The 17,640-nt window shown below is 36.3% G+C and overlaps 3 protein-coding genes across 3 annotated transcripts; all 3 read right to left on the bottom strand.

Moving 5' to 3' along the window:
• Positions 1-733: 733 nt before the first annotated feature.
• On the bottom strand, positions 734-1,411 carry LOC132163904 (NDR1/HIN1-like protein 10). The gene has a single exon (XM_059574280.2). It carries the CDS (start codon positions 1,409-1,411, stop codon positions 734-736), a length of 678 nt encoding a protein of 225 aa, XP_059430263.2.
• A 4,644-nt stretch (positions 1,412-6,055) lies between these two features.
• Positions 6,056-7,173, bottom strand: LOC132164671 (uncharacterized). Its single transcript, XM_059575216.2, has one exon. The coding sequence runs from the start codon at positions 6,919-6,921 to the stop codon at positions 6,139-6,141; it is 783 nt and encodes a 260-aa protein (XP_059431199.2). The 5' UTR covers positions 6,922-7,173; the 3' UTR covers positions 6,056-6,138.
• An 868-nt stretch (positions 7,174-8,041) lies between these two features.
• Positions 8,042-15,518, bottom strand: NEK6 (serine/threonine-protein kinase NEK5). The gene is made up of 14 exons (XM_059573790.2): positions 14,833-15,518; positions 14,651-14,717; positions 14,472-14,537; positions 14,314-14,360; positions 14,146-14,191; positions 13,930-14,010; positions 13,804-13,846; positions 13,646-13,695; positions 12,764-12,845; positions 12,635-12,684; positions 11,733-11,806; positions 10,662-10,713; positions 9,917-10,570; positions 8,042-9,831 (listed from the first exon to the last, which is right to left on the bottom strand). Exons 1-14 carry the CDS (start codon positions 14,916-14,918, stop codon positions 8,329-8,331), a joined length of 2,901 nt encoding a protein of 966 aa, XP_059429773.2. The 5' UTR covers positions 14,919-15,518; the 3' UTR covers positions 8,042-8,328.
• Between the last annotated feature and the right edge of the window lie 2,122 nt (positions 15,519-17,640).

The following is a 17,640-nucleotide window of genomic DNA, read 5'->3' as shown; positions in this document are numbered from 1 at the left end:
AACAAATTGACTTTATCCACTACGTTAAGTATGCTCTTCAACTTCTTCATGATAAACAGCTACTAAAGGTTGAATACAATGCTATCCATTTCACTTGAATTATACTAAATGATGACCTATACAAATGAGGCTTTGAGATATATATATTTCCTAAAATTGGATATGCTATTGAATAGTGAGCTGTGATCACTTTTGTAATGCCCCAACATTTTAACCTATATAGATAAATTTTTTCGTCATATACGGGCCTGGTCAATGCTTCCTTACAAACGAAGCGAGGGTCGCCAGTACGTCTTTGGACCTACGATCGAAGACACTCTGATGCTCAAATTAGCGTAGAAAAGAGAGAGTTCCCGTTGAGGGAGGATGGGTGTGTGTGTTTTGTGAAGTGAGTGAGACTTCCTTGACAAGGGAAGGAGATGAGACTTTATATGGTCTCTTGGGCCTCCCTTGGGTCTTTTTGATTCTTCTTGGGCTACTGTGTGGATGGCCTCTTTTGCGCTTCTTTGAGCCCTTTTCGGGCTCTAGCTAGAGTTGCACCCCCTCCCCCTTTTCGAAAAAACCAAACAAACAAACTGCCAAGTACCAACTAATCATTCAAAACATACAAAAGTAGTTTCCAACATAAAAATATACCACCAATAATTCGTCATATTTTTTTTAAAAAAAAAATTGCCTTCGAATATGAAATTATTGGCAATGTTTAATTCGACAGACACCCAATTACTCAGAGTCACGCATAAACCATGCAGTCCCCCGCTCCTGCCACCATCGTCCCGAACCCGCTGTTATTGGACAAGAGCGTGATAGCTAGACCTTGGCACGAGACAAGGAGCTGCCGATTCTCCTTGTTGTACCCGGCCTCGAACTTAACGTCGGCATAAACGATCACATCGAAGCTGACGGTGCCACGTGCCATATCCTTGTTGATGCCATCAACGACCCCCTTCTGAACATAGGAATCGGCCTTCAAGAACGACGCTTCTAGAACCATCTGGCTATGCTTCCCCTGCTGGAACGGCGGAAGTAGCGTGCTGGATATTAGCGCCGAATTGTAGTAGAGCGCGGATTGGACGCTGTCGTACGAAATGGACATCTTCTTGTTGGGGTTGGAGACGGCAAACCGGACGTCACAGGTGCCGGTTTGGGAGGCGGAGGAGTAGGAGGTGTACGCCAAGGAGAAGTTGGAGAGTGTGAGAGACTCTACGCGGAAGTGCGGAAGATGGGGGTGGAACGCGAGATGGAGGATGAGAACGACGAGGCCAATGACGACGCCAGAGACGAGATTGGCCCAAAGGAATATCCGACAGCAGCGGCATGAGGGCGGCCGTCGGCATGGTTGGGGTTGGGGTTGGTAGTAGTATGTGGGAGGGGCTGGTTGAGCCACAGCCACAGCCACAGCGACAGACATTGGAATTAGAGTTAAGTGGAGTGATGAGTTAAATGGGGGGTTTTAATAAGATGTACGTAAATTATTAAAAAATCATATATTTTTTATATGTTCGTTTTATAGATTAAAATGAACGAAATTCTCTCGACCTAATTGAAAGAAAAACTCTATAATTTATAAAATTATAAATTACACAATTGAACCTCCCTCCACAATGGATTGTAGGGTGAAGTAAAACAGAACGCCAGGCAAAAATAAAAAATAAAAAATTTTGCCTGATGTGCTTAACACGCCGATGTTGTGTGTATCACGACCCTAGATTATAATATCAACAAATGTATTAGAGTTTGGGTAGCCACGTCACCCACTTTTTCTTTACATTATTATTCTATTAATTAACAATTTTTCTTATCTTTACAAATTGCATGCCATTTTTCTTTTCACAACTCTTCGTGTCTCCAGGAATTTTTTTTTTTTTTTTTTTTAAATAAATATTTAATCATGGATTCGATAACAGAGTTGACTCAAGGATATTGGCCTTGAGGGGGCTAGGCTAGGTGTTTTGCTTTAAGGGTTACTATAAGGTCACTTTTGAAAAGGTTTTTACAGTATATGATAACTAATTACAAAAAGAGTAATGTTTATATATATATATATATATAAAATAGCTGGCCAATTTATAAGATTAGGATTTTACGTCTACTTTTTAAGCATTATTTGCAATCATAGTTTTCAAAATGTTATTAAATTGTCCCTAAATTAAGGATGTCTATTAATTTTGAATGAGACATAATATAAGAAAATTCTAGTAAAAAAAATAGGAAAGATGTATTATCTCACATGCTCTATGTTTTAGGTTATTTTGATTTTGTTGATTGACACAACAGCCAATTTCATAAGACTTATACTTAAAACAAAGACACAACCACACCAAATTATACTCTATATAAGATAAAAAATTATTATTATTATTTAAAAAAAAAAACAAAATTAAAATTAAAGCCACCCCGCCCCCACTTGAGGTGGCCGGCAGCCACCACAAAGGGAGGTGGAGGCGGCGGAAAGCCGCCCCCAGGCCATAGGGTGGATCGCCGGCCACCCCATGGCCTGGATGGAGGTGGCTGCGTGCTACCCCCAATTTGGCTTGGTGGCCGCACGGGCCACACCTAGGCCATGGGGTGGCTCGCCGGCCATACCATGGCCAGGATAGGGTGGCCGGCGAGCCCCCACCTCCCTTTAGGGTGGCTACCGGCCATCCTAAGTGGGGGAGGGGTGGCCAGCCAGCCACCCCTTTAATTTTTGGTTTTTTTTTTTTTTTTTTTTTTTTAATAATTGTTTATCTCATATGGTGTATAATCTGGTGTAAATGCATTTTTTTTTTCTTATTGTGAAATTGGCTGATGTGTCGGCCTGTGAATGGTAGGCACAAAAATCTCTTTTTGTACAACATCTCTATATAAGTTATTCCCATAACATAACGGTGTATAGGATAGGAAGATACTTGTATAGTGTCTGGTTAATTTCTTTAGTGAGTTTTGTATTGGTGTTTTTGATGATATAAAATGTTACTCATTCATTAAAAAATAAAAAAACAAAAAACAAAAAATTGATTTTGATTTTATTGCCTATATATATATTCAATTTTTTTTTACATTGAGATTGTCTTTATATATGGTTTGTTTTCAATTTTTAAATAGAACAAAAAAAATTCTTGCTTTGGATTTGGCTATTATTTTTTGGTTTTTTAACATATTCGCACAAGGGGAGAGAAATGGCTCTATGCTTCATGAGACTTGACCCCTTGAAAAGGATATTAAACTAGATATATAAGAATAAATATAAGAATAACAATAACAATAACAGCAAAAGGACTTAATTTATTGCTTATTAATTAATAATTCCATCTCATTCTCCTCTGATTTTACATGACTTTGCCATAAACTTGAAATAAATTAAATTATTAATAAATAAAAAAATAAAAAAACTTGCTTGATCGTCGCCTTTTAAGCTGCTGCACCGTCATGCGTGGTGATCGAGTTAGGAGGAAGAGCTAGGAATTCTACGGCACCTAGTGTTTCTGGAGCAACCACGTTGATATGGATTCGCAGGCCGTGGAGCACCCTTTTCACAACCCGGGTATGGGCCTCCGGGACTCTTGCATGGGTCAGGGAGGAGAGGGATGAACGAAGGAGGAGCGTCTGCCTCCACATGGTTTACTACAACCACGCTAATCAAAGCCAAAAACAACAACCACCATTTCATGCTGCAGGAGAATACTGCCATTGATGAATATTAATATTCACTTTATATTTTCCCTTTAAATATATATATATAGGCCTTGTGTAGGGTTTCAATTAATACAAATTTGCGTACCCAAATTACAATTTGATACGATAATTAATGTGTATTTTCGATTTCTTTCCATATTGTTTTCTTAAAATTGATACGATAAATATATTGATTCTTAGATTTAACTGTCAAGGAAACTTGCAATTGGATATATTGGATATATATTGAATGTATTGGATATGTATTGGATGAATTGGATGGATTGGATTGAATGTATTAAATTAAATGTATATTTGATATATTATATATATATTGAATGTATTGGATATCAGGTTAATACGTAAATCTGGGTATAAACCCGAATAATTTGGAAAATATATAAACAAAAAAAAAAAAAAAATTTGTCGTGTCAAATGGTGTAACACGTCAAAAATTTGTGACGTGGCAAATTTCTGATCACCACATCAATTTTTTTTTTTTTTTTTGATGTGGCATTTTCACCATGTCAAAAATTTTTGACATGGTAAAAGTGGAATGTCAAAATAATTTTTTTTGACGTTCCAGTTTTTGACATGTCAAAAATTTTTGACGTGGAGAAAATGCCACGTCAAAAACTTGAATTTTTTCACACCTGCCCTTTTAACCGTTGAGACACATAAAAATGACAGGTCAGAAGGGTTTTCTAATGTGTCAGTACCATTGACACGTCAGAAATTGTTGGCAAAAAAAAAAAAACTCAATTTTTGTAGTGTGGTACAGCTGATGAGAGAGAAAGTTACTGATAATATTTATTGTAATTTATTACTTATCAAAAAATATTTATTGTAATTCAGAAATTTTAATAATTGGATATATTTTGAGTTGTCTGGGTCTGTTTGGATGTCTGTTTGAGGAGCTTAAAAATGTATTTGACACTCAAAATGTCCGTTTGAAAAAAAAAAAAAAAAAAATACCATTTTGATTAAAAAATTGAAAGCGCTTTTAAGGGTTCAAAAATAGGCAAAACGCACTTTTGGTAAAAGGTTGAAAATAAAGTTTTGCCAAAAGGCATTTTTTAACTTAAAAGTTCTATTTTTCAAACATAATCCCAAAGATACTCTTACTTCAAATTTTTTTTTTTAAAAAAAAAAACTAAATAAGATTAAAAAAAAAAAATTGTTTATATTTATTAATTCCATATAAGTGTCTACTTGGTCTACACCAAGGACAAGGAAAAGTTGGGAAAATTTATGTCTTTATTAAATGAGGATGATTCCATGTTTAATTAATTATTAGTAATGCTATGTGTCATCTTTTTATCATCTTAAAATCCTCCTAAAGTTGATGTGGCTTTTAAAATCACCATTAAATTTTAGATGAATCATACTTGAATTTTGATCCAATGGTGATTTTGAAAGCCACATCAGCTTTAGGAGAATTTCAGGAAGATAAAAAGATGATATCTAGCATTACTCATTAATTATTTTAGGACATCTAGCTTGATCTTATTAATGTTGGAATTTAATTATTACAAACAAATCAAGTAGGTTTTCACCCACTTTGAATTTTGATTCGAATATTGGATTTTTCTTGATATCATCTTCAATCACGTAGCTTTTATTGCGGCATTATTATATAAATCTTGCCTTTATTAATTACGGCATTACAAACTTTTTGTCAATTCTATAAATTTTTATTTTTGTATTGGATTTCATCCAATTTTAGTCCATGGTTGCTACTATATATAGCATCAAATCAAAGATGACCATTGAGGAAACAAATTATATGGATAATTTTCGGTGATTGAGCATATCCGAGAAAAATGAAATCAAAGAAGAGAAACAAGGAACATAAAAATTAAAGTAAATTAGCAGAGAACATCATGAAAATAATTCGAAATATTTTGAATAGAATAGAGAAATGTTTGTTTTCTGTCTTTTATCTAGCTCTGGTCTATCTCCATACAAGAGATGGATAAATCTACCGTTAAATATGTGGGACCACATGACACAGATTCAATAGTAAATTTGTAAAAAAATGGACAAGAGATGGATGTGTGGCACTTCCCGAATGAAGATAACACTGCAGTCTTATATTAGAAAACGAAGAACCCGCCTAGAGTATGTGGATTATAAAGGCACTCATAGGGCCAAAGCTGACATTAGTTCCTTATTAAGTGAGACTCAGTTTTATAAATGTTTTTAGGAAGCTCTAATTATTTAAATTGTCACTTATTCTAAAAGTTTAAGCTGACAAAAAATTGTAGATTTTTCATTTTAATTATATTCTAATACTTTCCTTCACACGTGAGTCTAAGTTTCCCCCTCAACAATTGATGTTCACGTGAAATTTGAAATTGAAATGAAAGGTGAATGATAGCGAGAATCAAACTAAAGACTCTTTACATAATATCATAGTAGTTCGAGCACATAACTCTTCTTGTCAACTAGCTAAAAAAGGAAAATCCTGAGGTAATTAATTTAGTACACAGAAGAAACTATGCAACTGTGTCTGTTATCTTGGAGCTTCCCCGTCTGTTTTGAAGATAAAAATATGATATTCAGATTCTTGCAGTAAACATCAATTGATCTTTTCACCTGAAGCCATTTTCCATCACTAAATGTTGTTGAAACCAACATCTTCACGTCAAAATTGACCACCTGAGTGACCCCACTATTTAACTCCCTAACCAAGTCCTTCAACTCCTTTGCCTTCACAGAGCAACCCAAATCCGATTGTAGCTGGGCACTCAAAGTCGTTTGTTTCATCTTCTCTAAAGAAAGAGACGACGCCAAGGAATAAGTCTTAGAAAGACGGGTTCTCCTGTAAAGCACAACGATGTTGAAATTGCTGAAGTACAGGTTTAGTTTCTTGTTTGGGTTTCTGATCAAGATTGTGATGTCATACTTTCCCCGTATTTGTGAGCCAGAAAGCTCAAAGTTGGAGACCATGAGGGCGTTGACTCTAAAATCGGGAGTTTCCGGTTTGAGAATGAGCCATGCAACGGAGATGATCGACCCAAAAATGGTCAACCATAGAAACAGCACCAAGGCCAAACGGCGGAGAGCATCGGGACTCCGGGAGTTGCTCCGCTGTGATGCACTGGCGTTGACCTGCTGGTTGGTGTCTAGCGGTGGATTGCCGTAGGAAGACAGCATTGAAAATGTTGATTGAGCTAATGGTATGAAAATGATGCCAGGGGGGGTCCTTATATACACTGTTTCCAAACGCGGAAACCAAGCTTTTAACGTTTCTTGGATCATGCGTAGGTTTTCCCGAAATGCGGAGGTATATTCTGAAATGGGCCCAAAACACGTACTTAGGAGTCTAGGACAGTAATCGTCCTTGGGGCAGTCGCTATATGGTCGGTGCTTCGAAAGCACGGTACAAGCAATTTCCCATGAGATTCACTCGTAGAAGAGGACAAAGGCCATATGCTCAGCACTTCACCGCGTCGTCAAGGCGACTTCTACTTCGGCGACCTTTCCTGTTTGACATGAAACTCAACAGGAAACGAGAAGAATTCAGCCGCCATGGCCCATGATGTGCCAATGGCATAAAAAATAGGCTACTCTCGATCACACTTGTCATTGAAATCATAGGCTGTACGTTCTCATTATAACAGCAGAAATCTTTACAGAACAACAACGACTCCTCTTTTGCTTCCTAAGCAGTCCACGATAGAATTTCTGGAGTAATATAATATAGCCCAGGCTTTTAATTTGACATGATACAAACATATTAATCCAAAAAATGAAACATTTGAAAAGGTGAGAATTTAGTGCCAGAAAAATCACCCAACAAAAGTCTTTAAGGAGTTCTCGTTAAACCTAGATGATCTTTTACAGAAGTTCAAACAAGAACCACTGTCAGAGTTTTAAAACTAAAACATCTATTAACAATTTTTCAGTACTCCATATGAATAATGAGAGTATAATTCACATCTAGCAACTTACCTTGTTGCTTAGTTATAATAGAACAAACCAACAGATGGAGAAAGCTCCAAAACATCCAGGATACCTTCTCTTCAAAAGCAATGTCTAAACAATTACCTTGTTGCTGATAAATGTTCCAGGGGACAATGGGCTTTCTACGCAAGTATCATAGGGATCTTTCACTCATAAATCATCAAAGAAAACTTTAAAAGTAAATATAACCAATTGTCGAGCTATAGCGCACAAGGCAATGGGGTAAATTTGGCCTGAACTAATTGTAGAATGAAGCCGACTTCAATCTGAACCAAACATGGATCTAAGTAACATAAAAACATTTGTTTCTACATCACAACTACACATTCAATTTTTAGTTCTCCTTTTGTTCCATCATTAATCACTATGTTCCATTATCAACAAAGAACAACAATAAGAATGTCGCGATTAATGATAGCACTAACACCACGAGTTACGGCATTACTATATATTTGGAAGGAACACAATGTTATTTAACTTGTATGGTCACTATGTACAACAACAGAAGGCATTGAAAGAATTACATAATGAGACCAAAAAGAAAAAAGGGCAAGGCCTGGTTGTTCTTTTTAAAATCCAAGCCGAGCTTGAATATGAAAAAAAAAATAGAATAAAAGGAAAAAGCATGACAAAAAGCTAAGAGCTACTAGATCAATTACAAATAATATCAAATCAGAACAAGCTTACCGCAGATAAGATACTTCATGAACTCCGACCTATGTCCTCGATCATCATTCCTTTAAGACTCTTTGCTAACCAAATAGCTGTCTCCCTTGGGGAGACTTTGTCTTTCCCAAAAGGCTTCAAAACAACTGCAAGCTCTTCCAATCGATTTTGCTGGAGCAAATCTGCAGACAATTCTAGTAGCCCTTCAAGTGCATCTGCCCTCTGCCTAAAAGACTTTACATCCAAAATTTCTTTTACTGGTGTTTCCTCTTCAATCACAGAAGGGTTAGGCTTTGTTGGCTCCGAGGTATCAGATTTTGGAACTGAAGGGACAGGATCTCTCACATCCACTTCCTTGAGGCCAGATTGATCAGAAACATTTGAATTTAAACTCAGGGTTTCGGAGTCACATGATGATTTAAGATTTGCAGAAGCAGTCATGTTTCTCATCCCTATTTCATCCCTTACTACATTTACGAGCTTACCAACATCCACATTCTGAACCCCCATCTCTACAGTTTCCAGCATTGGCTGTTCACTTGCAACACGGAAACTACTATGCCGTATAACATGTATAACGTCATCAAAAGCTGGTGAAATATGGGTGGCACCTGGCTTTTCAATTGTTGAATTTGGCAAAATGGCTCCTTTGTCCAGCTGCAAACTCTTTTGGCTTGATGAAGTGGGAGACATAATGGAAGGGGTAGTATCTGGAACTGATGATAGAAGTTCCCTTACAGTGAACTTGTCATCACCACTGGATGCATATGTAAGGTTTGGCTGATTCACTATATCGGGCCTACTACTTGGCCTGCTTCCAGCCATATCATCTTTGCAAACAGATCTTTCTTCAGAGCTCAGTACTGGGAGTTCTTGAAACACACTGGAAGTCACTTTCTCGTCAACAACAGTGGTATTCTGAAGACCTAAGATGGCTCCAGAGGTTTGGACTGAGCACATTACAGGTCTAGTGTCATATCCATGGTTTTCTCCAACCATATTTTCAGAAATCTCAGAATGCCACTGGGTAGTAGATGAGCAACTGGGCGGATGTGATTCTAAATATTCAGTATGTGTGATACTTGTATTACCAGGAAGTATGTGTTCTTTCATGTCAATAAAAGAAGTTGTTGCATCATCACAAAGCTCAAATCCTTGCATTGACATTGACGATGAGACAGAATTACTACTTTGTGTTCGCATTTGTTTTGAGTCTCTTTCTTGAGCCTTCTCGGACTCTTGTTTAATCTGCTTAGAAGCATGTGTTAGGCAACTGTTAGGCACTTGCAGAGGAGTCCTTTCAGCTTCACGGGGCATCTCACTTGGACCAAACTTGACAGTACTGCTCACCGCATTTGGAGCATCAAGCCCCACTTGCTTCATACGTCCTGGAAATGGGAATCGTCTAACTGTATTAGGAGGGGTTCTTTGCCTTGGCTTAGCAGGAGATCCATCTTCAACAACTTGTTTAACAGGACCAGATAGAGGAGTCACGTCATGTTTCGGTTTAGTTTTAGGTGAAGACTCAATTATAGGTAACTGCAGAGAAAATTCACAATCTATTCAGTGATCAGGTCAATGCACGTAATGAAGTAACAAAAGATAATATGAACCGCAATTGTACCTGATGCTTTAAAGGATGCGATCCCTGAATCCGCTTTGCAGAGTCAAAGGATGCCTTTGCTGGTGCAACCATCAATGTATCTGCATTAGACTTAAAACCATGAACAATAGCACTAGGTTTGGGCACTTTAGGCAATGCTTCTGTGTTTGTTCTTTGGGTCAATGCACCTCCAGCCTTTGTTTGATGGCCCCTCATTGGAGACTTATTTTCTCTAACTTTCCCTTCTTTTAAAGCCATCATTATATTTTTAATGGTTTTTGACTGCCTCGATTCAATACTGGATATATGTTCATATTGAGTGGGTTTCATCACTGCTTGCTCATCCATTTTGCCAGTGCACATGTTCAGCCGATGTTCCTCTTCACTAAGCAGAAGCTTCTCAGTGCCATCTTCATCATCAATAGAAGCCAAATCTGTGTCAGTGCCTTTATTATTACAGTTTGAGACCATCGCTGGAATGGTTTTTTCATTTGAAAGCAAACTATCTTTGTCACTGCTAGAACTAGTACTGTTTTGGCTTTCAGCCATATTTCTCCGAGAATTACGAGTGGTAGAAATAGGCTTCTCTGGGGAACATACTGTTTGAGGACTAAAGGATGGACGATACTGATCAACATAAGGTTGCAAATATGGGTGCTTCAGAACATCAGATGCCTGACCAAGGTACAAATCCAAAATGTTAAGATGAGGTACTGCTGGTGAAAAACCTGTAATTTGACACAGCAATTTTGGTAGAGATGCTTACACTTGGCCGATGCTCAGGGTTTTTTCTCAGCATGCCCTTGATAAGTGTTTTTCTGTGTATACAATGTAAAATAAATTGTTTATCATGCTTTTCAGTGTTTGATATTTAATAGCATATATAAAGTATATGAAGTTTGTGCAAATAACACTTTGTTTGGGTAAGTATAAATTGTATGAATAACACAACAAGCTCCATTAAACTCTAAATGAGTTACTGATCTCAAATAAGATCCATTAAACTCCAATTGAAACCACATAAATTTGCCAAAACCATCCACTGTTGAGGTATATGTGAGGTGCTTAGATGAGAACTTACAAATTTACATCTTAATTTTAGATGCAACTAAAAATGTTACAGTTAGTTATGTTCCAAAACCTGTATATACTGCATATATGCATGTCTGAGACATGCAAAAAATGTAGCTAAAATGTTAATCATGACATATGAGTAATGCTACATTTCACATCCATTTCACACCGGCTGACATGGTGTGTTTTGAGTGACTTCTTATAGTAACCACTAAAAACATGCCACATCAGCTGGTGTGAAATGAGTGTGAAGAATAGCATTACTCATGACATATATATTGAATGTTTGCACTCAATCTCCAATACTTGCATTCAGAAAAGATGAAAATAAAACGTATAGTCACATACAAAAAGGCAAAAATCAATGACAAATTAATTTTTAAGCTCACATAGTTACGGCAGCAAAATCGAGGGAATCTTCTTTTCCTCACGACAATTCTAAATGGCAATATAACATTCATAACACTTACATATACATAGCTTATATAAATATATTCAGTCTAGCACCCCCACTGCAGGGGCCTGAAGGAATAGCGAGGCAAAGCCACAGCCTAGTCACTACCAATTAAAAACGCAATCTAACTTGCTATCAAAGCCACCTAGGCTCCAGTCCAGGGCCTGTAGACACAGCCAGGTAAAGCAATAGGATAATCAATGCACAGGGACCAAGTAAAGCATTGACAACACTCATGTAATTTATGATGATGTAGCATATTATCAAATTCAAGTAAAATAAGCTTGACAACAAGAGATTGGAACTTACAAGGATGGGGAATAGCAAGAAGGCAAAGGGCCCATAGAGGAACGATTTATCTTGCTAATTAATCCTGCCATATCCTGAAATCAGATGTATAAGGTCAACATCAAACATATAATAACAACTAAATGAAGTCGTAAAGCTAAGACTGCTAGTGATAGCATAAAGATAATTAGTTACAGAAAGCCTTTCCAAAGAATGAAAAGCATATACAATCATATGTTACACCACTCAGCACTTTCAAAGTGATAAATATAAAGCATTCAGAACGCAAAGGCCAGCAGTGTTTAGAACAAATGGATTCTTCTTCTACCACAGTTGAAGTGTGGAGGATTCAATCTCATATAGGTGCATGAGTTGACTTTGCTTATCAAAAAATTATATTCTCATTATACATATTATATATAGGTATGTATGTCCACGATAAAACATGGATAGGCATGCCCATCATCTATACTTTGTCCCATTAAACAGCAGATCAGATGGTCTGCCAACTACTTAATTCTGTGAAAGCTTCCAACACAACAATTAAAAAAAAAAAAAAAAAAACACAGAGAGAGAGAGAGAGAGAAGGCAAAAGCTGAACATAGGTCACCGTTGTGATTCTGGAGCACTAACTAAAATTATTTTAATGACATTCTGTTGTATTGCAGAAAGATGCAAGAAATTTACCAACGGAGAAAACAAGAGAAAAAGTAATGGCAGGGCTCAATTTAGTTTCTCAAAAAAAAAAACAAAATTGTACTTAAACTAGAATCGGCAACACAACAATAGAAGTTATACAATAAGTTCTTGTTGAGCATAATATCCAAAGAGAAATCCTAATATAGATATTAAACAATGTCGGGAACAACAAAAGGCATTCCTGTAAAATATGTCAAAATACAAGAATTGATCTTAAGACTTACGAAAGCTTTGAAAGCGGGACGATGAGCAGCCATCTCATACATACAGCATCCTGGGCAGCAAGGAACCATTTAATCCATAGACAAAATAGAGATAAAAACATCACAAGTATTAGAATCTAAAACACATACCTAGAGACCAAATATCAGATTTAAAGCCATAAGGAATATCTGCAAGCAGTTCAGGACACATGTAATTGGGAGTTCCAACTACCTGCACATGAAGGTACAGAACGTTTATTAACACCAGTAAAAATGCAAATAGCAAAAAATCCTTTCTTTCCTGCTATTATTATGTTGTTGCAAGTTAAAGAGAAGAAGATTAAGCAATGCTATCATAGAAGAGGTAACTAACTTTGAATTAACAGGATACAACCTTTAAGAGAGAATTTACCGTAGTTAACAATGGGAAATTATGGGTGAGTGCTCAATAGGAGAGGCTATGAGTTATTATGCAGCAATTTTCAGCTGTTTTCAGGAACCGTTATAAAAAAAATTTAAACATTTACAAAGACTTTATTAAAAAAAAAAAAAAAAAAAAATCTAATTTTTAACCATGATAAAAAGTAAAAATAAAAATAAAAATTGAGATTTTAGACAATATATCCTTATCATTTATCAACCTCTAAAATCATATGGTACTATATAGAAAGTCAGCAATTTAAGTAATCAAACTTCATTAAAACCATAATTTTATAGGTTATGCAACATGAAAAGGAGGGGGGTTTTGATATGGATATGAAGATATCTCATTATAGGCTAATTATAGTCTATGAAATGTGGTAAAAATTGAAATGAAGTAGCTTTAGCTACTAGGTATCGTATAGGCTTGGCAATTATAACATTTCTTTTTTATTAGTAACAAAGAAGTAAGGGAATAATTTTACTTCTACACTTGTTTAAAAGTGTATGGTCTTGATCTTCATGGCATGGGAGTAAAATGTAAATACTGAGTTTCCTGCCACAAATCTTTGCATGACAAACAAGAGAAATTCCACATAATAGAGCACATACCGAAGAGGCCAAGTCATCTGCCTTCAGAGTTTTTGCAAGTCCAAAATCGCCTATAGAAAAACCAGATAAGAACAAGGAAATCAGTAAACATGCATAACAAAATTAAATCCTTAATCAGTGTAAAATTGATTACAACTCAATAACATAGGCGAACTAACCAAGACGAACATCCTGCTCTTTGGTTAGAAAGATGTTGGAACACTGCCAAGAGAGCAACAAACAAATTAGTTATAAAACCTCCATATGCGATGGGGAAAGAGAAAAGGACTAGTTTGTAGACATACTTTTAGATCGCGATGTAGAACATAATTTCCATGTAGATATTCAACTGCCAGTAGTAGCTGTGTGAACCATTTGCAGAGTTTCTGAGCAATGTTTTATCAGCATAACCATTAGTCATAATCCAAAGATATTGACTTCTAATATGAAAATCAAGGAAAGAACAGTTTTCTTTTTCTTTTTTCTACAAGAAAATATATATAACAGAGAAATAACATTACCTCCTCTGGAAAATAAACCCCATTGGACTTTTTCATCATTTCGGCCCTGTTAAAGGTTTAAAAATGACAAAAATGTGGGAAATTTATATCTTGCATGAATCATCGATCATCAATCATCAATCAAAACCCTCAATTTCAAGTTTGTAAGCATTGCAAGAGAACACTCACATGTCTCCACCTTCACAATATCCGGTAACAATGCAAACATAGCAACCCTACATTGATACATGGACTTTCCAATTCAGGACAAATACGGCAAATGCAGAACAACTTGATCAAATAATCAAGAAATTGATAATTGTGTACCAAAAAAAGAAGCCCCTCACCTTCTCCACCCATGCCTCCTTAAACTCGACAATGTAAGGGTGTTGAATTCTTGCAATTAAAGCCATCTACAATTCCAAATTTCCCAAAAATGCAAAAACGAGGTAATTATCCAATGCTAAATTTTAAATAAATATTGTTTCTTGACAAACCAAAAAAGCAAAATCAGAATTGAAGGTACCTCTTGATGGGCAGATCTTCTGCATCGCTCGGTCTGCCTCGCAAGCCGGATCTTCTTCAAAACATACCTGAAACAAACAGATTCATAAATTCCAACCAGTCCAGGAAAATGTACAATATATGAACACGCCATTTTCACACAGAACACTGAGTGTGCAAGTGTGAGCAAGAGAAAGGCATTACTTCTTCTTCTCGGCCTTGTGATGGACGAGAATGGCGGCTCCAAAAGCGCCGCGACCGATCTGCTCCATGATCTCGTACTGATCCATGCCGATTGAGAATCAATTCCACAAACGCCCCCCAAAAATCAACCAAAAAGAGAACAAACCAAAAAGCAGATCGCCGCTCCACCCAATCAAACTCCTCCTAGTGCTTTCAAACCATTTCCTCAGCATCCAGCACCAAATGCCTCAATTCTTGGACCTCCTCCTACGATTCCTTCTCATTTGCGCAACAAAAAGCTCGGATTTGCTAAAGCCACCGACAGTGCGCTCTCTCTCTCTCTCTGAACTTGTCGCGCAAATGCCAGTCTTGTAGAGTCCTACTTGAATCGAATCATTTTGATTTGCTTCGTTTGAAAAAACAGCGAGCATAGACCTGTAGATTCGAATCTCGTCATCTTCTCTACCTAATCTAATCTTACTGCCGCTTCAATGTGGCCTTGCTGTTCACTCTACTGAAACTCTACATTTATTTATTTTCTGAAAATTATGAAGAGAGAGAGTGAGTGTGTGTGAGAGAGAGAGGTGGTTATTTAACTGGGGAGTGTGGTTAGCGGTTAACCAGTAATCTCTCTCTTATTCAGAGAGAAACGAGGCCTCATGGGCATGCTTGCCTCCACGCCGACACACACTCGATCTCTCTCTCTCGTAGGTAGTCTTTGAGCTAGCATGTCTCTAGTACGTAGTCTTTTACAAAGCTTTAAAGAATACTTTCCTAATCAAAATTGGGGAAAGGGAAAGGGAAAGAGGATTAACAAAGAGGGTCTTTTTTTTCTTTTTTTCTTTTTTTTTTTTTAACTTTTAATCATATAGATTCTTATAGTATAAGAAAAAAAAGGAGAATAAATAAGAACGCTTCAAAACACATGATAAAAAGCAGTCCATTTTGTTCACACATGAATGTCAAAGTTGATAGAAGCACACGACCCCTTTGAGTAAGATACTTTCAAATACCCAATACTCGACGGATTGAGATTATTAGTTATTAGACTGTTCGAATTTCATTAAACATTAAAACAATTTGAAAGGGAGATTGCAGGACCACCTATTCACATACTAGATTGTCCTCCACATTTAGGCCTTGAATGGTCCTCTTTCCTTCAACAAGAAGTTGCGTACATTTGACCCACAAAGGAAAAGAAGACACACACAATAAAATCCTGTGCTATGAGTTGACAATTGGAAGCAATGATTAGTGTATTCATACGCAAAGATAAAATAAAGGGAAAATATCCCTTAAAGTTTAGAATGATTTGCAATTTTACCTCTAAAATTTTAATTTTAACAATTCATCCCCAAAGTTTTAAATTTTTGAAATTTGACAAATTGTATAAAAAACTTTTCATATTACCTTTAATTTTTTTATTTTTTTATTTAAAAAAAAAATTGGGGTGGCCGTAACTACCCCTTTAGCCATCTAGCCATTTTTCACTCTCAATTTTTTTTTTTTTTATATAAAAAATAAAAAATATGGGCAATATGAAAATTTTGAAATAATATTGGTCGAATTGCAAAAATTTAAAACTTTTAGGAGAGAATTGTCAAAATTAAAATTTTGAAGGTCGAAATATAAATCGCTCCAAACTTGGGGGGAAAATGCAATTTTCCTTAAAATAAAGCTCAAGTCATATTATAATACGGTGCATTAAAGCAGCAAGGTGTCATTGGCCTGTCTTTGTTTTCAGGACCATGTGGGCTGCCTCTAAAATCCTAACGTGCGCCAGGCAGGTGTTGCTTTGAATCACAGCATTTTTTTCAACCCATTTGGGTGAGGCCACAAGCAAAATTCCATTTACCTTTTTTGTTTTTGGTTTGCAATAATTGCCACGATGGCTTGATTGGTTTGGCTTTGCTTCCCTCATCACTCCGGGGCTCCTGGATTTGATTATTCTCCCCACTCCGCTAACTTGCGCACATGCACCTCTGGAAAACGACGCAGACATCTGGGGAAAAGGGTATAGTACCAATCCGCCCTTATCGCATTGACCCATTAGAGACTTAAAAGGTGGACGATTTTTTACACTACTATTTCCACATAATTATAAAATTATTAAATTAATTATAAAATTATTAAATTAAGGTAAAGAAGAACTCAATACGAAATTAACGAGTTATGATTGATGGGTCTAACCAGTTTAATTAAATAAGTTTGATTAGAAGTAACCTATATAATCTTATATTTATGTCTCGACAAGGCCTGAATTTGACACACGAACATGAAATACCACTCTTAATTAAACTTTGCTTAATTAAGATCTCATGTACATCATTGGGAATTAGGATCCTCTCTAATTTAAATCAATTAGAAAAATATTCAGTTTTTTTTTTTTTTTTTTTGATATGTCCACTCAAGGGAAGGGGGATGGAGGATTCGAACTAGTGACCTCCGCTTCATAAGGCGTGGTTCACAGCCGATTGAGTTACCCTTTGAGGACGAAAAATATCCAGTTAGTTATATTTGAAATGTATTTTTGTCCCCTTAAAAAGTGAAATGACAAAAATATTCCTCAAATATAACTATTTGGATATTCTCAAGTTCAAATGACAAAAATATTCTTCAAATATAACTATTACTTGTTAAACTAATGATTAAATGATTAAATTTATATGTTACAATAAGCTTAAGCTTTTAGAACAACTGGTAATTTAACATGGTATCAGAGTCAAAGGTCCTAAAATTTAACATTAACTTCGTCAATTCACTCACTATCCGAACATGAAGGAGTTTAAGCCAACAGTTTTTACCAAATTTATAGTTGAATCAGCGTTG

Source organism: Corylus avellana, chromosome 8 (assembly GCF_965113065.1).
Source record: "Corylus avellana chromosome 8, dhCorAvel1.hap1.2, whole genome shotgun sequence".
NCBI classification, from domain to species: domain Eukaryota; kingdom Viridiplantae; phylum Streptophyta; class Magnoliopsida; order Fagales; family Betulaceae; genus Corylus; species Corylus avellana.
Note: the sequence above shows the minus strand (reverse complement) of the source record. Positions and strands in the feature narration are given on the sequence as shown.

Coding starts and splice junctions, on each gene's coding strand:
- LOC132163904 (XM_059574280.2), bottom strand. CDS start 1,411: ATGTCTGTCGCTGTGGCTGTGGCTGTGGCTCAACCAGCCCCTCCCACA.
- NEK6 (XM_059573790.2), bottom strand. CDS start 14,918: ATGGATCAGTACGAGATCATGGAGCAGATCGGTCGCGGCGCTTTTGGA. Junction 12,685..12,763: donor ATCTGATATTTGGTCTCTAG/GTATGTGTTTTA, acceptor CTTGCTGCCCAG/GATGCTGTATGTATGAGATG. Junction 9,832..9,916: donor CGCATCCTTTAAAGCATCAG/GTACAATTGCGG, acceptor TTTTCTCTGCAG/TTACCTATAATTGAGTCTTC.
- LOC132164671 (XM_059575216.2), bottom strand. CDS start 6,921: ATGATCCAAGAAACGTTAAAAGCTTGGTTTCCGCGTTTGGAAACAGTG.